This window comes from Polypterus senegalus, chromosome 18 (genome assembly GCF_016835505.1).
Source record: "Polypterus senegalus isolate Bchr_013 chromosome 18, ASM1683550v1, whole genome shotgun sequence".
In the NCBI taxonomy this organism is placed as follows: Eukaryota; Metazoa; Chordata; class Cladistia; order Polypteriformes; family Polypteridae; genus Polypterus; species Polypterus senegalus.
In genome coordinates, this window is record NC_053171.1 from 21,110,640 (window position 1) to 21,135,273 (window position 24,634).

The 24,634-nt window shown below is 43.1% G+C and overlaps 2 protein-coding genes across 6 annotated transcripts in view; one reads left to right on the forward strand and one right to left on the reverse strand.

The window, feature by feature from the left end:
- The window catches only part of dglucy (D-glutamate cyclase), a 90,884-nt gene extending 77,449 nt beyond the window's left edge, over window positions 1-13,435 (forward strand). For all 5 annotated transcript variants that reach the window (XM_039741536.1, XM_039741538.1, XM_039741541.1 and 2 more), the window contains 2 exons: window positions 3,119-3,270; window positions 11,547-13,435. In XM_039741536.1, the coding sequence (XP_039597470.1) occupies window positions 3,119-3,270; window positions 11,547-11,690 (296 nt within the window). In that variant the 3' untranslated portion in view covers window positions 11,691-13,435. The remainder of the gene's footprint in view (window positions 1-3,118; window positions 3,271-11,546) is intronic.
- Window positions 5,639-24,634, reverse strand: part of LOC120518649 (ovarian cancer G-protein coupled receptor 1) — a 79,158-nt gene continuing 60,162 nt past the window's right edge. The window contains exon 3 of the transcript XR_005631269.1: window positions 5,639-5,968. The gene's annotated coding sequence lies outside the window, so the exon portion shown is untranslated. The remainder of the gene's footprint in view (window positions 5,969-24,634) is intronic.

Sequence of the window (24,634 nt, forward strand, 5' to 3'; positions counted from 1 at the left end):
TGTGCTAGGAATCCCCGTGTATTCATTTCTTCTGTTGATAACCCTTCAATAAGATTTGGACATAATACGTCTTCTGTAATTGGGAACTTAAAGTGAGGAAAACGTTAAAATTTATAAGAGCTGAGAGAGCAGGAAGTGTGTCTGCCAAACGCATTCACAAGACTGAGAGGTGAGAGCACCCTGGTCTTGTTTGAAAATGGGTGAGAGGAGGGCAGGACTTGAAAGAAACTTCTCCAAAAAGTCTCATTGCGTCGAAAGATTTTTTTTTTTATAATAGAGAGAATTATTTTATTAGTTGTTTCCATTTTTTTGTTTGTTACTGCACTAGTAACATCATTCCGTACTTTCGTGTGACATTTGATATCTGGTGAAGCTTTCACGTTAATTTCGTTGTCATGTGCACACAATGAATTTGTTACTTCCATGTCTCCTCAGAACAGTTGACAAAAATATAATACAAAAGACACACAAAACATATGCGTACATATACAGAATGCAACATACAGTATATACAGTATACGGCACTGTGCAAGAGTCCTGGGCACTTTAGATTGTTCACAAAAATATTTAACTTAGAAGGTTATTTTATGTTTTCTGAATTAGTGCTTCTGTAGAAAAGAATGTATTTTAGAGTCCAAAACATCCATCCATCCATCCATTGTCCAACCCGGTATATCCTAACACAGGGTCACGGGGGTCTGCTGGAGCCAATCCCAGCCAACACAGGGCGCAAGGCAGGAAACAAACCCTGGGCAGGGTGCCAGCCCACCGCAGGGCACACACACACCAAGCACACACACTAGGGACAGTTTAGGATCGCCAATGCACCTAACCTGCATGTCTTTGGACTGTGGGAGGAAACCAGAGACACAGGGAGAACATGCAAACTCCACACAGGTAAGCGAACCCAGGTCTCCTAACTGTGAGCTACCCACTGGGCCACAGTGCCACCCGTCCAAAACATTCTTTTTGAAAAACCTGAGGCAACACAGTAAGATATTTGAGTGTCCTGAAAGAAAGAAACTCCCATGGTAATAGAAAACGTTCAGGTTCAGAAACATAAGATCTTTGGCAGCATAAAGTGCAGTGCTTGGCTAAGGTGGTAATAATCAACGACATCACATGTCGGCCGAACTGGAACTGGAACAGAAGCAGCCGTGTAAAGGGAATAAAACTGGGCAGGGGCAACCTGACTGAAAAATGTGAGGTGGCATTTCAACCTGCAAATCCTAACTCATGGCCAAAGTGACCCAATGTGCTCATCCTGCATCATCAAGGTCTCTCCCGAACAGACCGGTGTTTCCAAGCTGTTTCTCAACAGGCAAGGCTGAGGACCAGAAACGCGTTGGTCGGCCACAAAAACTTGAGTGTAGCAAACAAGAAACACATCAAGCTTACCTTCAAAATCAGAAGATATAGCACCGCTACCAGCACTGAACTGGCAGACACCACTGGAACTCTGCTACGCTCGTCTACTGTACAGTCTGGAGACATCTTTTCAGGTGCAGTCTTCACAGAAGAGTTTTGACCAAAACGCCAGTCTTTGTGTGTGGAAATAAAGCCAAATGACTGACCTATACATGAAAACACAAGGCTTGGGGTGTTGAAATATGGCAGCAGATGTTCTCGGCTGAGGCGTCAACAGAAGGCAGTTTGGACTGGAGGATGGGACATGGGTGAATGTCTACAGGTGATAATGAAGCGCGGTGGAGGTTCCCTGCAGGTTTGGGGCAGAGCTGGTGATTTGATCAAAACTGCCAGCCTTCCCAGTGCTGAGAATTTCAGGCAGATTGTTATCTGTTATGCGGTACCATCAGGGAGATGTCTGATTGGTCCCAAATTTGTCTTGCATAATGAAAATGAGCCCAAAGACATGGCCACAATCATAAAAACACAAACAGGGAATCCTTCAACAGATGGTGTGGAACCACGGAGCCAACCATTGAGCCAACCATCGAGCCAACCACGGAGCCAACCATCGGGCCAACCACGGAGCCAACCATCGGGCCAGTCTGGGTTTACAGGTAAGACAGGCAAAGTGGAGTGACATGACTGAGCACACAAAGACCCTACAGAAACAGCGGAGCTAAGAGATGACAAAGGGTGGTCACACTAAATATTGAGTTCAGTGACGTTTTTTTCCTGTTCACTACACTTTCTACGAAGTTAATAAAAACTGTTCATGGTAATGTTTTTGAAAGTATGCCCACTTTCTTTTTTTACGAGTGTCCAAGACTTTTGCACAGTACTGACGCATTCTGTTTGTGTTACAGCATTTGAGTTTTATGAGTGGCTGTTCAGCCACCTTAAAACTTGTAGACAGAAACTGTGAATCTACTATGTGAGTGCCAACGGCTCTGTGCTGCTGCTGCAGGGCATCACCATGTATGCACCAACTGAGGATAATTTTTACCTAAGAGCTCAATGCTGCAGCACAGACTTTACACTTTACACAAAAATAAAGTAAAACGTTTCTAAACGGAGAAGAATAAGAGCAAATATGCTTGGTGTGGACTCCTGGTATTAATTATTTCCTTTCTGGCTCTACGCTATGTAAAGTTTTGACCGATCAGTTGACCTTACCTCTTGCACTTCCAGTTTAAGTCCTTGCTCTCACCTCTGCCACCCATTAAATGAATAAAGTCACCAGATTTTATAAAGATGTTCCTATAATGCCCCCTAGAAACTCCCCCAGCCTGGCATAAAAGCTTTACCATCCTGTGTTTTCCATGACTGTCCCTGCTAAACCAGGTTAAAGGAGCTGCCCTGGGAATTGGCCGATTATCTCTGGCAAGAGATTCCTACTGTCTTACTGGGCAAATCAGAGAAAAGTAACAGGCCGACATCACTGAGGGTGCACAGGGGACTGGATGGCTCACAGCACACGCGTTGTTGTTGTTTTCTGACTCCTGGTGGTTAAACTTTATGTGTGGAGATTCCCGGCTCCTAATGTGCACTCTGTGGGGGTTTCCTGCTGCAAGATGAACGTGGGCAGCAATGGCAGCCTTCAAATTCTGGCTTGGCTAAATGGCCCTCTGCGTGTTGGGCTTTCTTTCAAGCACTGTGGCCAGTTTTGTAATCTTTTTAGAGTTTGACTGGTTCATATCTCTACATGCAGGTGTTTCCAACTGGGGTGGCTATGCCATATCCTGTGCTCTCTACATCCTGAGGTGCTGTGCAGTACATGAGAGATACCTCCGGAAAGCTCTGGGCTTCCCAACAGTCTCCCATGAGAAGTCTTGGGCAGCCGCACTTCCGACAGTCAGCAAGGTAAAGTATGTGGGAGACGGAAGGTACAGAATTCTTTTTTTTGCTTTCATTATTTGCAGGTTCAACTACTCCAGGGGAGTAAAATCCTAAGATTCAGGTTAATTCTCGTTATATCATTAGCCCAAATTGGAGCTTTGCCTCCTTTCCTGTCTGTCAAGCCTCTCGTGGTTAAATGGGCATTGGTGACTAATGACAACGTGAAGAGTCGGGAGTCATCAGTGGAACTTTGACTATGGATTTGATGAGGAGATATTGACAGAAAATGCAGAAACAACACTATGATAAAAAGGTTTACTAGGCCAATCAGTCAAACAGTAAAGGCAAGAGAATGAGGCAAAAAGCGTTAAGCCAAAGGGCAACAACTCATTACACAGAAAACAAGATAAAACGGGAGAACCTGAGCAATCAGTCACTAACTGCAAAGAGGATACTGAAATTTAAAAACAATTAGGCCTAAAGAAGACGCCAGTGATGGCGAAGTGACTGTCATCATAAAGAGATAGGAGGGCATGGCAAGACATGGGGCACTACAGTAGGCATGGATTAAAAATTGAGTTCTGACTGTAATGGCACCAATAAACGCACATGAACTCTCAGTGTCTGTGCACCTTTTAAATGAAGTGTTCTCTACCCAACGTTGCAGACTGGTGCTGTGGCCTGAGTGCATTGTGGACCCACAGGCAAAATAGAAACTTTACCCAACTGTGCCAACATGCCACCCACTACTTTGTATATATTATGTTAAATGTAGCTGTCTTGCTCTGTGGTTGATAGATAGATAGATAGATAGATAGATAGATAGATGTGAAAGGCACTAAATAATAGATAGATAGATAGATAGATAGATAGATAGATAGATAGATAGATAGATAGATAGATAGATAGAAAGGCACCATTAGATAGATAGATAGATAGATAGATAGATAGATAGATAGATAGATAGATAGATAGATAGATAGATAGATAGATACTTTATTAATCCCAAGGGGAAATTCACATAATCCAGCAGCAGTATACTGATACAAAGAAACAATATTAAATTAAATAGTAATAAAAATGAAAAAATTAAAATAAAATTAATGTTCGCATTTACTCCCCCGGGTGGAATTGAAGAGTCGCATAGTGTGGGGGAGGAACGATCTCCTCAGTCTGTCAGTGGAGCAAGACGGTGACAAAAGTCTGTCACTGAAGCTACTCCTCTGTCTGGAGATGACACTGTTCAGTGGATGCAGTGGATTCTCCATGATTGACAGTAGTTTGCTTAATGCCCGTCGCTCTGCCACAGATGTTAAACTGTCCAACTTTAATCCTACAATGGAGCCTGCCTTCTTAACAAGTTTGTCCAGGCGTGAGGCGTCTTTCATCTTTATGCTGCCACCCCAGCACACCACCGCGTAGAAGAGGGCACTCGCCACAACCGTCTGGTAGAACATCTGCAGCATCTTACTGCAGATGTTGAAGGATGCCAACCTTCTCAGAAAGTATAGTCTGCTCTGACCTTTCTTACACAGAGCATCAGTATTGGCAGTCCAGTCCAATTTGTTATCCAGCTGCACTCCCAGATATTTATAGGTCTGCACCCTCTGCACAGTCACCTCTGATGATCACAGGGTCCATGAGGGGCCTGGGCCTCCTAAAATCCACCACCAGCTCCTTGGTCTTGCTGGTGTTAAGGTGTAAGTGGTTTGAGTCGCACCATTTAACAAAGTCTTTGATTAGCTTCCTGTACTTCTCCTCCTGCCCACACCTGATGCAGCCCACAATAGCAGTGTCATCAGCGAACGTTTGCACGTGGCAGGACTCCGGGTCATATTGGAAGTCTGATGTATATAGACTGAACAGGACCGGAGAAAGTACAGTCGCTTGCGGCGCCTTGTGAGACATGGATGCTATCCAGTGACCTGAGATGAAGACTGCACTCCTTGTGTCTCTTCGGAGAATCCTTGGGTCCCGCTGGTTTGACTTTGTGTTGCTCACGGAGTATCTAATGGGGCACATGACCTGCATTGTGAGGGAGCGTCAGTTACAGCACTACGGCCATGTGGCGCGTTTCCCCCGAGGGTGATCCGGCTCGTAAGATCCTCATTGTTGGGGACCTGAGTGGCTGGACCAGGCCAAGGGGTCGCCCACGTAACACCTGACTGCGGCAGATAGAGGGTCATTTCTGGAGGGTGGGACTGGACCGCGTTGTCTGCCTGGGGGGCTGCAAACCGGGATCTCGCGTTGCTTCGTCGTGTAGTGGGTGCAGTAACGCTCTGTACCAGTGCATGCTCCCCAACTTGACTTGTAGTGCCCTGTTGTTCTGGCTCAGGCCCCACCTGTGTGGAGCTTCTTGCCATCAAGACTGTTTTTAAGTACGTTAGAGTAGGATGGTAGGAAGGGTGACTCTCTAAACTGAACGCACATGAATCAGCATGAACTGCTTTGAAGAGATCTACATATCTACATGTTTTTCATTCTTTGTCTGCACGCTTTCTTTCTTGATTTGGCTGTGGACCAATCAGGATATCAGCAAAGGAGGGACTCTCTGGTCAGTTCAGGATGAGTAAAACTTAAAATGGGCTTTTTGGAGCAAGGAAAGGTGTGGGCGGCCATCAGCACCAGCAGCAGCAGTTTGAAGTGCAGTTCTCCTGTTGGGTGTAAATGGGAATTCAGTCTTCATCACAGCATCATCTGGCTCTTATAAATTGTCACTTTTCTGCAGAAGAAAGAGAAGCCTGGCCTAAGTCACAGTATTCAGGGCATTTACAGGTTTACTCCCGCTTAGCAGCCGTCCAGTGCTATTCCTTGCATTTTATTGTTCAGGTGGGAGAGTTCAAACATTTATTACAATTTTGCTTTTACATATAAATTTACATCCGTTACAATTGTTTAGTGTCTTCATAGTGTTGGATACGGTTATATAGTTAGGTGGGGGGTGTTTGTGAGGGTACACTGCAGCAAGGGTCATGTAAGGATCATTGTTAATTTGTTTTAGGTTTTTCTATACCATAAATATCACTTTCACAAAGTGTAATGGCCGAGTGTGCTTGTGTGTAGGTCAAAATAGGGGAAGGGGGCCCTGGGAATTTAACATAACTAAAGTAAAGAGTTTAACTTAATGAATCGAGCACATCATTTGTGGTGTGTCACAGTGCGACAGATGGACACCCCAGTGTTGCCTGGATGGTGTAAGAGTTGAATTTGAACCCTGGTCCAATGTGTCCGAGTCTCACATCCTTCTAAGCTGATGCTTAAAAGCTGACGCTGTTATTTTATCATTCACTATACTAAATGTATTTCTTGTTGTTTAATATAACCCCTTAAGAGAAAAATGTTATATTTATGACATACAGTAACCATTCTTCTATAATACTAAGTTTCCTGTTTTTGTACCCAGCTGGATAATAATATATACACTTCCTTATCACCACAAGGTGTCTGAAGGTGCAGCGCACATCCTGGCCAAGTCAGGCGTCAGAGTAGCACACAAAACCACAAACAATCTGCACTCGGTCCTCTTTAATGCTAAAAACAAGAAATCGACAGCAGAAACACGAAACACAGTTTATAGCATTCCATGCAGTTCTTGCCCAGCGGTATACATAGGACAAACATCAGAAAGAATCACAACACGTATACAGGAAAATCGCAATGCCATCAGAAGAAAGGACTCACGATCACTGATCTATACGCATACTAAATCAACAGGACATACATTTAACTGGGACAATGTACAAGTAAGATTTAAGGCCAGTACTAAAAGTGCGAGAGAGCTGACTGAATCTTGGCTATCAAATGAGGACGCCATCAACAGACATTAGGACATAAATCCAGCATACGCAAACTTAAGAAGAACTTGTTCATAATAAATAAAACTTTACGACCAATACCACCCCCCCCCTTCCTGATCACACTGACTTAGCCCCCCCCACGTAATTTTTGCTATATATTGCCTTTGATTCGATAGATAGATAGATAGATAGATAGATAGATAGATAGATAGATACTTTATTAATCCCAAGGGGAAATTCACATAATCCAGCAGCAGTATTCTGATACAAAGAAACAATATTAAATTAAATAGTAATAAAAATGAAAAAAAATTAAAATAAAATTAATGTTAGCATTTACTCCCCCGGGTGGAATTGAAGAGTCGCATAGTGTGGGGGAGGAACGATCTCCTCAGTCTGTCAGTGGAGCAGGACAGTGACAAAAGTCTGTCACTGAAGCTACTCCTCTGTCTGGAGATGACACTGTTAAGTGGATTCTTCATGATTGACAGGAGTTTGCTTAGTGCCCGTCGCTCTGCCACAGATGTTAAACTGTCCAACTTTAATCCTACAATAGAGCCTGCCTTCTTAACAAGTTTGTCCAGGCGTGAGGCGTCTTTCATCTTTATGCTACCACCCCAGCACACCACCGCGTAGAAGAGGGCACTCGCCACAACCGTCTGGTAGAACATCTGCAGCATCTTACTGCAGATGTTGAAGGATGCCAACCTTCTCAGAAAGTATAGTCTGCTCTGACCTTTCTTACATAGAGCATCAGTATTGGCAGTCCAGTCCAATTTGTCATCCAGCTGCACTCCCAGATATTTATAGGTCTGTACCCTCTCCACACAGTCACCTCTGATGATCACAGGGTCCATGAGGGGCCTGGGCCTCCTATAATCCAGCACCAGCTCCTTAGTCTTGCTGGTGTTAAGGTGTAAGTGGTTTGAGTCGCACCATTTAACAAAGTCTTTGATTAACTTTCTGTACTCCTCCTCCTGCCCACTCCTGATGCAGCCCACTTTTGCACGTGACAGGACTCCGAGTCATATTGGAAGTCTGATGTATATAGATTGAACAGGACCGGAGAAAGTACAGTCCCCTGCGGCGCCGCTGTATTGCTGAACACAATGTCAGACCTGCAGTTCCCGAGACGCACATACTGAGGTCTGTCTGTAAGATAGTCCACAATCCATGCCACCAGGTGTGAGTCTACTCCCATCTCAGTCAGCTTGTCTCTAAGGAGCAGAGGTTGGATGGTGTTGAAGGCGCTAGAGAAGTCCAAAAACACCAATAGCACCACTGCCTCTGTCCAGGTGGGAGAGGGATCGGTGAAGCATATAGATGATGGCATCCACCGCTCCCACCTTCTCCTGGTATGCGAACTGCAGAGGGTCGAGGGCGTGGCGGACCTGTGGCCTCAGGTGGTGAAGCAGCAGCCGCTCCATGGTCTTCATCAGATGTGAGGTCAGAGCAACAGGCCGGAAGTCATTCAGCTCACTAGGACGTGATACCTTTGGGACAGGAGTGATACAAGATGTTTTCCAAAGCCTTGGGACTCTCCCCTGTTCCAGGCTCAGGTTGAAGATGCGCTGTAGAGGACTCCCCAATTCCAACGCACAGGCCTTCAGCAATCGTGGCGATACTCCATCTGGACCCGCTGCTTTGCTGGCACAAAGTCTTTTCAGCTCTCTGCTCACCTGGGCTGCTGTAATTGTGGGTGGGGATGTCTCACCTATGCTGGTATCAGCAGAAGGATGGTTGGAGGATGCAGTACTCCGAGGTGAGAGCGGGTTACTGTGATCAAACCTATTAATTCTTGTAAGTCTAAGCATTAACCCCTGGCAGGGGTTGAAAGCTCAGAAATAAAAAACTACTTTATGACACGTAACTCGTCTTCTCCCTTTATGGATCTCCAGCTGCAAATATGCAAACCGTATGACAGACCTTCTCTTCCATATAAACTGTATATATATATATATATATATATATATATATATATATATATGTACAGTGTATATATATATATATATATATATATATTTACAGTCATATGAAAAAGTTTGGGAACCCCTCTCAGCCTGCATAATAATTTACTTTCAACAAAAAAGATATCAGTGGTATGTCTTTCATTTCCTAGGAACATCCGAATACTGGGGGGTGTTTTCCAAACAATGGTTTTTAGTGAAGCCGTATTTAGTTGTATGAAATTAAATCAAATGTGAAAAACTGGCTGTGCAGAAATGTGGGTCCCCTTGTCATTGTGCTGATTTGAACGCCTGTCACTGCTCAATGCTGATTACTTGCAACACCAAATTGAGTGGATTAGCTTGTTGCACCTTTAACTTCATAGACAGGAGTGTCCAGTCATGAGTGGTAAAAGGTATTTAAGGTGGTCAATTGCAAGTTGTGCTTCCTTCCCTTTGACTCTCTTCTGAAGAGTGACAGACAGCATGGGATCCTCAAAGAAACTCTCAAAAGATCTGAAAACAAAGATTGTTCAGTCTCGTGGTTTAGGGGAAGGCTACAAAAAGTTATCTCAGAGGTTTAAACTGTCAGTTTCAACTGTAAGGAATGGAATCAGGAAATGGAAGGCCACAGGCACAGTTGCTGTTAAACCCAGCAGGTCTGGCAGGCCAAGAAAAATACAGGAGCGGCATATGAGCAGGATTGTGAGAATGGATACAGACAACCCACAGATCACCTCCAAAGACCTGCAAGAACATCTCGCTGCAGATGGTGTATCTGTACATCGTTCTACAATTCAGCGCAATTTGCACAAAGAACATCTGTATGGCAGGGTGATGAGAAAGAAGCCCTTTCTGCACTCACACCACAAACAGAGTCGCTTGTTGTATCAAATGCTCATTTAGACAAGCCAGATTCATTTTGGAACAAAGTGCTTTGGACTGATGAGACAAAAATTGAGTTATTTGGTCATAACACAAAGCACTTTGCAATGGCGGAAGAAGAACACCACATTTCAAGAAAAACACCTGCTACCTACTGTCAGATTTGGTGGAGGTCCCATCATGCTGTGGGGCTGTGTGGCCAGTTCAGAGACTGGGGCCCTTGTTAAAGTCGAGGGTCGGATGAATTCAACCCAATATCAACAAATTCTTCAGGATAATGTTCAAGCATCAGTCACAAAGTTGAAGTTACGCAGGGGTTGGATATTCCAACAAGACAATGACCCAAAACACAGTTCAAAATCTACAAAGGCATTCATGCAGAGGGAGAAGTACAATGTTCTGGAATGGCCGTCACAGTCCCTTGACTTGAATATCATCGAAAATCTATGGGATGATTTGAAGCAGGCTGTCCATGCTCAGCAGCCATCACATTGAACTGAACTGGAGAGATTTTATATGGAAGAATGGTCAACAATACCTCCATGCAGAATCCAGACACTCATCAAAGGCTATAGGAGGACAGCGTCTACAGGCTGTTAGATTTGCAAAAGGAGGCTCAACTGAGTACTGATGTCATATCTCTGTTGGGTGCCCACATTTATGCACCTGTCTAATTTTGTTATGATGCATGGTGCATATTTTCTGTTAATCCAATAAACTTAATGTCCCTGCTGAAATCCTACTGTTTCCATCAGGCATGTCAGATATTAAAAGGAAGTTGCTACTGTGAAAGCTCAGCCAATGATTAACAAAAATCCAAAGAATTGAACTTTTTCATATGACTGTGTATATAGGCCATTGTTCTTTTCTTTTTGACCATGAGACACAGTGTGTGCGTAGAGAAACTCACACATCTCCTAAAACAAGAATAAAAATAATACATTAAAAATGTCATGTACATCCTAAGCAAACAGGACTAAGGTATCAACATCTGGATGCCCCGTTAACAACTAGGTGTAAGCAATCATGTTAAAGGTTTTCTGATAATGTAATGAATTCTTTTTAAAGAATAGTGACCTAATCAATGGATTGTATGAATAGAGCACAGAGGACACTTTTTTTGCCTGTGCAGAGATTTAGATAAAGAATAACGATTGACGCTTTCTCCTGCCTGTGTTTTATTGTTTAAATTGGAGCATTCCAGTGGTTGTCTGTATTCATAATTTTCTTCCACAATGGCCCATCATCACCCTGATAAACAGGTGCAGGTGAAAAATCTGTAGAAAACAGAAGGGCCTGCAGACACCAAGTAGATTAATATCAACGCTGGTTTCCTGTTGTACATGCGATACTGCAAGAATGGCTAAAACAAAAAATAATAAAAAAAAAATTGCTCTTATGACATATTTAAAAAGAATGCTATGTGCAGTACACATTGTTGCTTAGTACTGTGTAATGTTACTGTGTTTCAATATTGTATTAAACTGAGGGAACTGAATCCCGCCATTGGTCGGCTCTGTTTAGTAAATTGACCAGTCACCATGCGCTTTTAAGAGATAACGTTTTCCTTTGGGTGAAATAAAGTTGTTTCCATTTGTCATATAGTGCATTTCCTATCTATCTATAAAACAAGAGTCGTGACTAAGAGTTGATTCCCATGTTTATGTTTCAGGAAGAAAAACTATTGGAAATCCTGGTCAAATTTGGAAGTCGGAGTGGGAAGACCGGGAATCTTGGAATGGAAGTGGATGGCCTGCCATTCCATGACGTTCACTCCTCTATAATTGAGCAGCTGGCAGAGGTGACTCTACTATAAATGCAAGCACGCTGGGTCGTTGGCTGTCAGAGGGAAAGCCCCCCGACACCCCCTACCTAAACGGGTGAGCGAGGGGTGGAGTGTCCTGTTACACGAAGACCATGAAAAGGCTGCCTTGTGAACACAGAGAGTGGCCATTCAGTTGTTTTCAGTTTTGGCAAAGTGCAAACGTATTTTAGGGCACAAACGTCTCCACACAAAGATGGACTGATGGGAGCTCCTCTTCCGTCTGAAGCTTGTGGGGATGATTTGCCCTGCAGCTGTTTTCCGGTTTGATTGCGCCATCCTGTAATGTTTGGCTGTGTGTGAGTCAGAGCACAAATGTTAGCAGGATACACGCTACAAGTCAACGTCCCCTTTCACTTCTGTGATATTTTGTCATTTTGGGTTTTTTTTTTTATTTTTATTCCATCGCCATATTTCATCCTGTATTCTGTTCAAATACAGTAGAAGAAAACGGGTCTCTGAAATTTGACAGAAGAATGAAACTCTTGTTGAGCAGCTGTATTGTATTTGTGTTTTATTTGATTTCTCTCATTTCATCACGGGCACTTTGCATTTCTAAAGCATGGCGGTAGAGGCTGCTGGGCACTTTTTTGGTTTGTATCAGGATGAAGAAAACGGAATGCAACATCGTCCTGCTGCATGCGCCTGGGCGATCATGAAAGCTTCATCGAGACTTGAGTGGGTCTTGTATCACGTCAGGATGAAGGCAGACATTCGTCCTCAAACACCCATCAACTAATTCAGGGGCACACAAGGCAGGACCCCACTCTGCTCAGGGTGCTTGTAGCATGCCATGCAGTAAAATATACTGATTATTAGTTATGTCACTCTGACTGCTTTCAATAGATGTATAATAATAATAATGATGATAATTCTTTGCATTTATATAGCGCTTTTCTCACAGCAGGTTAAGGGTCTTGCTCAGGGGCCCAACAGTATAGCCACGCTAATCTTAACGGTTACTTGTACGCAGTGCTGGTCCTCAGCACATTTGTTATTATAGGACTTCAAGAACATAGGGGTCTGTATTACATGCCCCTTGAGTTACAAAAACTACACCCCTCGGTGTTGATAGAATGGATGGGTGGGTTTGGGGATTCCGCAGTGGGCACTGTTTGAGTTACATAAATGGGGGACACCGCCCTAGGCAGCTGCCCATACCTAATGGACTGATTGGCTCTGCTCACATATTTATCATACATACTATGTACAGTCCAGGTCATGTCAGCACATGACCACACCACACGATGAACCAGCTCGGGGTCCCGGTTAGCAACCCCCCCAGGCAGACACGCAATCCAGTCCCACTTTCTGGAAATGACCATCTACTGTATCTGCCGCTGCCAGGTATTAGATGGGAGTCCCCTTGGCCTGGTCCAGCCACTCGGGTCCTCATCAGTGCAGATCCTGAAAACCGGACCACCCACAGGGAACTGCGTCACATGACCGTACGGCACACACAATGTAGGGTAATGTGCCTCATTCGGGATTCCATGATCAACCACTCGTTTGACACGAAGTCAAACCAGCAGTACCCAAGAATTCTCCAAAAAGACGCAGTACTGAAGGAGTCCAGTCTTCGTCTCAGGTCACCGGATAGCGTCCATATCTCGCAAGACAGGGAGCACCAGCGACCTCATGGCCCCCCAGGCTCTCCCAATCCGTCGACTGACTTCATAGAAAGAGTCACCAGAGACGTGAATGTCACTGCCGAGCTAAGTAAACCTCTCAACGAGGTCGACACTCTCTCCGCAGACAGACACACTGCCGATGGCCGTGCCCAAGAGGTCATTAAAGGCCTGGCTCTTTGGTTTTTATCAGGACCCTCACAAGCCCAGACACTCAGACTCCTCACTCGGTCTCTTGAAAGCCCCGATCAGAGTAAAGACCCTTCCTGAAGTTCTCAAGTGGCAAAAATGTAGGGAGGAAGGCAGGTTTGTGGCTAAATTGAGCTTCACCTCCTGAGGAGGACACTGAAGGGACCTATTGTGGTTTATTGTATTATGGTGTAAAGCACATTAAGCTGAAATGTGAAATAAATACATTGAATTATTATATAAATATGAATATATCTTTGGTACATTGTATATTATTATATTGTATTGATGGTAACTGATATAATTTTTTGTATATATTTAAATATACACACACACATACATACATATACATGTATAAGGAACACACAGACATTCTATTATATATATATATATATATATATATATATATATACATAAAATTGAATGTCTGTGTATTCCTTATACTATTCTACATCCTTTAACTGATTCAGACAAAATGTTGCATATTTCTTCTCTAGGATAAGGTAGACTGCTTTGGAACCCAAAATTTTGACCCTTGGGGGTCCCAGTGGGTTTTTGTTTCTTCTACGAGGTGTGGCAGAAAAGTAATGAGACTGATTTTTTATTTACCAAAGTTTTTATATTTTTCAAACATCAATGTTATCCCCTTCAAAGTAGTTCCCTTGGGCAGCTCCACACCGATGGAGACGTTGTTCCCACTGTTGGTAGCAGCACTGGAAGTCTTCAACCGGTATGGTCTTCAGCATGTCCGTTACACTCTTTTGAATGTTTTCTAAAGTCCCGAAATGACGTCCTTTGAGGACATTTTTCAGTTTAGGAAAAAGGAAAAAGTCACACGGACTGAGGTCAGGTGAATAAGGGGGCTGGGGAACCACAGGAATGCCTTTTGAGGTCAACAATTCTGTTATGGAGAGGGTAGTGTGACGTGGGGTGTTGTCATGATGGAGCATCCATTTGTCTGCAATGCCTGGTCTCACGCGAATGACCCTTTTTCTGAGCCTTTCAAGGACATCTTTATAAAAAACTTGGTTGTCAGTTTGTCCAGGAGGAACAAATTCTTTGTGGACGATTCCCCTTTTGTCAAAAAAACAAATCAGCATTGATTTGATCTTCAATGAGCTTTCTTTGGTCGAGGAGAGTTTGCAGTGTGCCACTCCTGACTTTGCCTCTTGGTCTCAGGATCGTATTGAAAAATCCACACGACTTAAGAAATCTTGCTCATTAGCGATTCTGTCAAGAAGATCAAGACACTTGTTTTTTCGAATGTCCTTCTGCTCAGTTGTGAGGTTTTTCGGCGCCATTTTGGCACAGACCTTTCGCATGTGCAAATGTTCAGTCAAAATTTGATGACCGGTAAATCTGTTCAAATTTAACTGTTCACTCAACATTCTTAATGTTAAACGACGGTCTGATTTCACAAGAGTGTTCACACGTTCGATGTTTTCATTGGTTTTCGAAGTTGAAGTCCTCCCTGAACGGTGTTCATCTTCAACGTGTTTTCTGCCTTCCAAAAATGATTTGTGCCAGTGAAAAACTTGAGCTCAGGATAAAGAATGTTCCCCATCGGCCTGTTTTAACTTTTCAGACGTCACACTTGCTGTTTAATGGCACAACGTTGCTCCAAATTCCGCTGTTCCATTTTGCGTGACGCACAACCAAAAACGCAACTTCGCTAATAGCAGTCACAAAAATCACGTAGTTAACGGAAGGAGTTGAAACTCGCACTGAGCTATTAGAGCGTACTGATACACGGGCTCCATCAAGGACAACAGCGCAGCGTTGCCAGATCGCCTGCAGTGTTGCCAGTCTCATTACTTGTCTGCCACACCTCGAACGTGCCACAGTTTGCACACCAGTGCCACCTGTTGGCTCAGAGTAAGTATTACAATCCTGCACACTGCCCAATCTGGACCCAATTATTTTGTATATTTGTAAAACTGACAAGGTGTACTATTTTGGAACCCAATATTTTGCCCCCAGGAGGTCGCAGCTTGACATTACTTACCCAGGCAATGCCCTGTGCTGCTTCATTCTACTGTGAAATAAAAGGGAGCGTCGTGTGCTTTTGCAGGGGCTGTTGGGTGAGGCTTGATCAAGAGTGGAAGTGAAGCACAACACAAAGGAGAATCGAACGGTTTTTGTTTAACTCCTGCTTTGTCAGCATTTCTTTGTAGTTTAAGCACGATGAACTGTTCACCTTGAACTGAGAGAACAAGTCAGACATGGCAGCATTCGTGGCTACGGCCCTGCAAGGAGTTACCGCAATTCTGGAATCTAATCAGACCTGTTAAGAGCAAATTCTTGACTCACGAGAGCAGAGGCAGTGTGGATGACGCATGGGACAGCTAGCAAGAACAACAGGGTCACAATTTAAAAAAAACAAATAAACCATTGCTTTGTTTCCTTAACCCACTCCACAAATATACCAGGGTGATGCTGGGTACCTTGACTAGTTATTACATAAAAAAAGAAACAGTCCAATCGACGTACACTTTCCAAATGCAGACGGACTATTGGCTATCACTCCCCCTGGTACTACCCAGCATGCCCTGGGTGAACTATTTCTTAATTGCCTCACACAGGAGGGTCTCGGCCACCGCAGTGACTTCAGCTGTGCTGTAGAAAACGTCAGTTGCTCTGTCCATTGTAAAGAGTTTCTCAAGCTGCTCTTACAACATCCAGGCGTCATTGCTGACATTACAGTTTTCACTTCCAGCTCTGCGCTCTGCTGTGGCTCTGAAGCTCTCACTGTTTCCTGCATGAAGATCATTTGTTCAGATGTGTGCTCTTCTCGGAGTATTGTCTACAGAAAAAGAATGCACAATGCTGGGCACGTCTGAGGTCTCTCCATTCACCCAGCCATCTTTTTAATCCTCTCTCTTGTTCACTAGCTTTCCCTCTTTTCCCTCTTTCTCTGAAGTTCCACATCCATCCTTCCATTGAATCCATTTCAGGGTATTCACATCAGGCATAAGGTAGGAACAGAGTGTCTGTTCACAAGAGAAAGGTGCCGACTTCACCTGGAAAGTGACTGGGCACAGGATGCTGGCGTTGCCATTGTGTCTCCAGTCATCCTCTTTCCTTTCTCTTACTTTTCTTCTCCTCCTTTCTTTCACATTTCCCTCCTCATCCTCTCTCTTCTCCAAGTCTTTCTCCATTCATTTCATCAGCCTCTTATCTCTGGATTGAGAACAGGGTTTTGATAAGCTGACATGATGCCCCCATCACTTGAAGGTCCTCTTTGTCACTCTTTAGTGTGATTTTTTGATTTCTGAATTTCTTCGTTTCACACATTTTTTGTGTGTTGTGTGAGAAAAGAGGAAATGAACCCTGTGCCAGTTCTTGTGGTGCTCCTCCTAAAGTTTTAGAATTACATGACTTGACTTTTTTTAAATCCACATGGTGTTGTTCCATTGTAGACAGCGTTACGGTTTATATCAATTTAACCCGACTCTGCTGGCATTGACATTTTACTCATTAATAGTAACTAGAAACTCTAGTGATTCCACACACCAGTAACAGGGAGGACGGTGATCCGTGTGTCCCATCTACACTCCCTGAGCTTCACCTATGGCTGTTATTGTATGCTGTTTTTGAAGACCACATTAATGAGTTCTTGCCAAGTTCCAAAAAAAATCCTGAGCAGACCTTCATTAAGTGCATCAGTCACCCACTCAGGTATGGAGGGTAAGCCAAACAAGACTTTGTGCAATCACCACGGTGCGGAAGATATCACAGCATTTATGCCATCTGGTATTCCCCCAAATATGACTTTTAAGGTGTTAGGAATCATTTTTGCCAGAATAGTTTAACTGTAGGACTTCTCCTCAACATATGGTCTAGTGAGGGAAGTACTTGATAAACAATAGAACAATGGTGACAAGAACAGGCCCTTCATCCCAACAAGCTCTCCTATCCTGCTAACCTAGATTCACTAAAAAAGTCCTGCCACGTGCAAAAGTTGGCTGCATCAGGAGTGGGCAGGAGGAGGAGTATAGGAACCTAACCAAGGACTTTGTTAAATGGTGCGACTCAAACCACTTACATCTTAACACCAGCAAGACCAAGGAGCTGGTGGTGGATTTTAGGAGGCCCAGGCCCCTCATGGACCCCGTGATCATCAGAGGTGACTGTGCAGAGGGTGCAGACCTTTAAATATCTGGGAGTGCAGCTGGGTGATAAACTGGACTGGATTACCAATACTGATGCTCTATGTAAGAAAGGACAGAGCCGACTATACTTCCTTAGAAGACTGGCGTCTTTCAACATCTGCAATAAGATGCTGCAGATGTTCTATCAGATGGTTTTGGCGAGTGCCCTCTTCTACACGATGGTGTGCTGGGGAGGCAGCATAAAGAAGAAGGACTCCTCACACCTGGACAAACTGGTATAAAAGGCAGGCTCTGTTGTAGGCACGGAGCTGGACAGTTTGACATCCATGGCAGAGCGACGGGCACTGAGCAGACTCCTGTCAGTCATGGAGAATCCACTGAACAGGATCATCTCCAGACAGAGGAGCAGCTTCAGTGACAGACTGAGGAGACCCCACACTATGTGACTCTTTAATTCCACCCGGGGGGATAAATGTTAACTTTATACAAAGTTATTGTCTGTCTGTTATACCTGCATTGTTATCACTCTTTAATTTAATATTGTTCTTTATCAGTATGCTGCTGCTGGAGTATGTGAATTTCCCCTTGGGATTAATAAAGTATCTATCTATCTATCTATTATATAGTGCCTTTCATATCTATCTATCTATCTATTATATAGCGCCTTTCCTATCTATCTCCCTATCTATCATATAGTGCCTTTCCTATCTATCTATCTATCTATCTATTATATAGCGCCTTTCCTATCTATCTACCTATCTATCATATAGTGCCTTTCCTATCTATCTATCTATCTATTATATAGTGCCTTTCCTAACTATCTATCTAGCTATTATATAGTGCCTTTCCTATCTATCTATCTATCTATCATATAGTGCCTTTCCTATCTATCTATCATATAGTGCCTTTCCTATCTATCTATCTATCTATTATATAGTGCCTTTCCTATCTATCTATTATATAGCGCCTTTCCTATCTATCTACCTATCTATCATATAGTGCCTTTCCTATCTATCTACCTATCTATCTATTATATAGCGCCTTTCCTATCTATCTATCTATCTAAAATAACTTCAAGTCGAGAGTGAAGGTCTGTAATGTCTCAGACACCTTGATACTTTATTCCATGTGCACTTGCCGAGTTTCCAACAACTGTGTTCTTGTTGAAGGATTTATTTTAAACTTACAGGATCTGATAAGAACATTAAAACAATCCAGAAGAGAACAGGCCATTCAGCCTAACAAATCTTATCTGTCTAGTTGAGTCCTGAAGGTCCCTAAACTTCTCCTGTCCACCACACTACTTGCTAACGTATTCCTAGGTGTCTGTGGTTCTCTGTGTAAAGAAAAACGTAATGTTTACCATCAACAAGAGAGACAAATGAACTTTGGGAGGATTTTCATTTTGACAATATTGATATTCCCAGGTAACTAAGATCTCTTAATATCCTGTTTGATGTTTTTCATAATATTACCAAAATTGTGTTTAAAGAGGTCTTTATATTTCCTTCTATGTAATAATTCCCAGATATTTAAAGTGTTCTGATACAATCAGTGAAAAATGATCTCACCAGAGAATTCAGTGAAGAAAAATTAATTTTAAAGAGTTGAAGTTTATTATTACAAACTGAGGGTTCTCCATCAGTGTATAAAGTAATTAAATACATGCATTTATCGTGGGGCCAGGCCCAAATTTGCAGAATACAGTAAATATATGACACATATTTTTAGGAAGTCACTGTGCTATGGAGAGATTCCAAAGGACTGGAAAATGGCAAATATCATCCCATTATATAAAAAGGGTGACAGGGCAGATCAAAGCAACTATAGGCCAGTAAGCTTAACAAGCGTCACAGGAAAATTAATTGAAGGAATTATTAAGGATAAGATTGAGCAACACATGGCAAGGACAGGAGTTATTCTGAACAGCCAGCAAAGATGTAAAGAATTACACATAGGAAGTAAAAATGTGAGGTTTGAATACACAATGGGCGGTCGGAAAATCGAGAGTCCACCTTATGAGAAGGATTTAGGAGTCATAGTGGACTCTGAGCTATCAACTTCCCAACAGTGTTCAGAAGCCATTAAGATGGCTAACAGAATGTCAGGTTATATAGCGCCTTGATGTGTGGAGTACAAGTCACAGGAGGTTCTGCTCAAGTCTTTATAACACACTGGTGAGGCCTCATCTGGAGTCCTGGGTGCAGTTTTGGTCTCCAGGCTACAAAAAAGACAAAGCAGCACAAGAGAAGGTCCAGAGAAGAGCGACTGGGCTGATTCAGGGCTACAGGGGATGAGTTATGAGGAAAGATTAAAAGAGCTGAGCCTTTACAGGATATTAAGAGGAGACCTGACTGAAGTGTTTTAAATGATGAAGGGAGTTAGTGCAGTGGATCAAGATGGTGACTTTAAAATGAGTTCATCAAGAACACAGCTGGAAACTTGTGCAGGGGAAATTTCGCACAAACAGTAGGAAGTTTTTCTTTACTCAAAGAACGATAGACACTTGGAATAAGCTACAGAGTAGTGTGGCAGACAGTAAGACTTGAGGGACTTTCAAAACTCGACTTGATGTTATGTTAGAAAAACTAAGTGGAGAGGACTGGCGAGCTTTGCTGAGCTGAATGGCCTGTTCTTGTCTAAAGTGCTCTAATGTTCTGTAACCCTCATTCAGCTCTTATCAAAGGCCTTATCTGCATTCAAAGATCACTGGAGATTCATATTCTGTACATGAATATTTTACATTCAACAAGTGACAAAGATGTTTTTAATGAATCAGGCTGAACCTTGGGCTATTGTAGAGAGAAGCACTTTCTGTGCTCTTTCAGTTAAAATGTTCATCGATATCTTTTCATCAGTTATTCAGAAGTGAGACTGGTCTATGTGATGCACAGCAAATCTTTGTTGTTTGGGATAACAGTTATCAACATTTCTGGTAGAATTTTATTTTCTCTCGCCTTAATAAACACTTCTAACATTAATGGCACTACGTGAGTTCCACTGGTTGATCATCTGCCCCTTCAGCTCTCCTGCTTTGTGCCGACGTCCAGGCGTCGTGAACTTCAGAGAGCCTCGGAGGTGTTGAGCTCTTCCATGTGAAGTGCTATTTGTAAGAATGTACAGTACTGTAAGCACTTATAATATTCCTTTAGTAACTTTGCCATTACTTTGTGCTTCCTAGTTTTGTTTCCCCCTACACTTTTAGTCTCTGTAATAATTTATGTATTATTTGTTGTGCTAAAATCTTACTAGACTGTTTTCATAATGCTGATGATGTGACTTCAAAATAAGATGCTATGTTTCTTTTGAAGTGAAAAGACCAAATATGGATTGTAGAGCCAACCTATTCCTTAAGATTGCCTCAACTTGCTATGTAATATGCTCCTGCTATCCATCCATCCTCTTCCACTTAACCGAGATCGGGTCGCGGGGGCAGCAGCTTGAGTAGAGAAGCTCCTGAGAAGTTCTAGAAGACTCTGTAATCGGTTCTGGTGCCCTTAGAGTCTGCAGTTTTTTGTCCATCTTCAGTGTTTCCCAGAGTGTTCCTGCAGAAATCTCTAGGGAAGCATCGATCTTTTTCATTCGACTAGATTACCGTAACACACTCCTGTCAGGACCACCCAAAAAAAAGACATCAATCGACTGCAACGAGTGCAGAATGAGCTGCTAGAATCGTAACTAGGAACAGAAAATCTGAACACATCACCTCAGTTCTGATGTCACTACACTGGTTACCTGTGTCGTTCAGAATTGACTTTAAAATACTGCTTATGGTTTATAAAGCCTTAAATAATCTGCTCCATCTTATATATCTGAATGTCTGACTCCTTATATTCCAAATCGTAACCTTAGATCTTCAAATGAGTGTCTGCTCAGAATTCAAAAAGCTAAACTTAAAAGAAGTGGTGAGGCGGGCGGCCTTCTGCTGCTATGCACCTCAAATCTGGAATAGCCTGCCAATAGGAATTCGCCAGGCTGATACAGTGGAGCACTTTAAAACACTGCTGAAAACACATTACTGTGACATGGCCTTTTCATAACTTCATTTTAATTTAATCCTGATGCTCTGTATATTCAATTTATTATCATAACTATTCATGAGGGCTTTAAAATCCGTACTGACCCCTACTCTCTCTTCTGTTTCTTTTCCCAGTTTTCTGGGGTGGCGACCTGCACCATCACCACCTAATCAAAGCACCGTGATGTCCCTACATTGATGGATTAAAAGCCAGAAGTCCACGTGACCGTCATCATCAAGTTCTTTAATGAGAACCCTGAATACAAAGAGGACTGGCTGAGGTCATTGATGTCAGGTAGAATGCCTAGAGGGGGCCAGGTGGTCTCGTGGCCTCTGAGCCCCTGCAGATTTTATTTTTTCTCTCCAGCCGTCTGGAGTTTTTATTTCAGACTTTACTCTTATTCTATGTTAATTAGTGTTCTCTGATTTTAATTCTAATTTATTTTGTCTTTTTTCTCTTTCTTCATCATGTAAAGTTGAGCTACATTGTTTGTATGAAAATGTGCTCTAGAAATAAATGTTGTTGTTGTGGATCGCTAAGAAAATATCAATTTATGTGGAAAAGAATTTTAGAAAGTCCTCATCAGCTAACGTTAATGGATAAAGATGCCAGCTGTAAGTTGGGTTTAATAGGGCATAAAGATCTGCACTCCAAATAAGAGGACATTGAGCTGTGATAACTACAGCTTTGCATTTGCTAAACTTACCAGAAGGCAGTACATTATTATCATCAATATTAAAACATTCAATTCTTCAGTAACTATCATAAAGATGGAACATACAGGATTCCTGGGTGTGTTGTACGACTGCCATCCCTAATGCAGAAACACAGGCAGATGTCGCCTCACTTTAGGCCGCAGGACGCTCATTGCTTAGTGCTGCTGCTTTACGCACTCGAACCCTTGGCCTGACCACACTGTGTGTGGACTTTGCAGTTTAACTCCCATACCCCACAGGTGTGTGTGCGTGTGTTTAATTGTTGACAGTGATATGAAGACAGGGAGGAAATTAAACAATGCTATTACACTTGTAACAAATAAATATGTACTGTAGGCACTGGTCAGATCGAAGGTGTATTTGCTGGAATTAGTTAAATTAGAATCTCCTTTTGCCAGACAAATTCTCACCCAGCTCATTCTTCGTTAATTCTTTGCATAAGGTTTGTGTTGTAATTTCTAAATCTAGAGGGACTTACTTACAAGAAGTACTGTATATTAAAATACAGTCAACCCTCGTTTATCGCGGTTAATCCGTTCCAGACTCTGCCGCGATAAATGGATTTCCACGAAGTAGGATTCTTTATTTATAGATCAAATATTTTCGCAGCCTGCTCAAGATTGGTTCCTGCCTTGTGCCCTGTGTTGGGATTCAGCGGGTTAGACAATGGATGGGTGGATGGATATTTTCACAGTTAGAGCATAGAAAACCTGTTTACAACCTTCCAAATACGTTTTTTAACATTATTAGAGCCCTCTAGACATGAAACAACACCCTTTAGTCAAAAGTTTAAACTGTGCTCCATGACAAGACAGAGATGACCGTTCTTTCTCAGAATTAAAAGAATGCAAACAGATCTTCCTCTTCAAAGGAGTGCACGTCAGGAGCAGAGAATGTCAGAGAGAGGGAGAGAGCGAGAAAAGCAAATAATTAAAAATCAATACGTGCTGTTGGGCTTTTAAGTATGCGAGGCACCGCCGGACAAAGCAGCTACAAGGAAGGGAGCAATGTGAAGGTAGTCTGTCAGCATTTTTTAGAGGAGCGTCCGTATCCTCTAGGCCAGTGTGCGAGCAGCCCCTCCGTCTGGAGCAGAGAATGTCAGAGAGACAGAGAGAGAAAAGCAAACAATCAAAAATCAATACGTGCTGTTTGGGCTTTCAACCGCACGGGAAGATATCGTATATCATTGAGGAGTTTTATTTAATATGTAATACGTGCTCTGATTGGGTAGCTTCTCAGCCATCTTGCAGTAGCGTCCCTTGTATGAAATCAACTGGGCAAAGCAGCTGAGGAAGCATGGACCATAAATTAAAAGACCCATTGTCCGCAGAAATCCATGAACCAGCAAAATTCTGTGATATATATTTAGATATGCTTACATTTAAAAATCCGCGATGGAGTGAAGCCGCAAAAGTCGAAGCGCGATATAGCGAGGATCACCGTACACTGCCTGCCATTTATATTGCAAAGTTGGCAAAAACGTCATATTGGACCTAAACTTGCAGGAGAGATGGTTATGGTCAAGAGTGAAAATGATTACGAGTACAACACATAAAGTATGCCAATTGTGGCGGCTCGGCACCATACCCAGCCAGGATGCCTGGAAGGACCCGGAAGAAGGATTATATCTTCCCCTGGGAAGCTCAATCCTATAGGGGCCCGTGGCCACCACCAGGGGGCGCCTGCTGAATCCTGGAGCCCTGGAAGGCAGCGCTTCTGCCACACCAGGTAGTGCATGCGTAAGTTCATCAAGGGGCACCTGGAGCACGGCAATCGAAGAGCGAAAGTCGGGAGGAAGAGGACAAGGCTTCGGAGAAAGGAGAGAAGGCCCAGGAAGTAAAGGGTGTTTGGTGCTGGAGCACAATATCTTGTGCGGGACTTGTGAACTTGTAAATATTGTAAACAAAGCGTGTGTGGTGGACTTAAGAACGGTGTCTGTCTGTCTGTGGTCAGGCTGGCTCTCACGCAATGAACAGCGCAAGTTACGCCTCCTCAACTCTCACACAGTGGGTATAAAAGGCACCTGCAATGGGAACCTCACTGAGTGATTGCTGGGCAATTAGTGGACTTCTGGAGATCAAACATGCCCCCTGAAAAGAGGACGACAGCCACACGTCCAGGTCTCGGACTTTAAAAAAGAGAAAATAGTGGCAATGTGGGAAGACAGGCTCTTTCTGGGACATCAATGAACATGTCAGGCAGAATGTAAGCACAGTGATGAGCGTATGGCGTCCGTGGGCAGAGGAGGGTTGGACCGACCACCATGCATTGTGG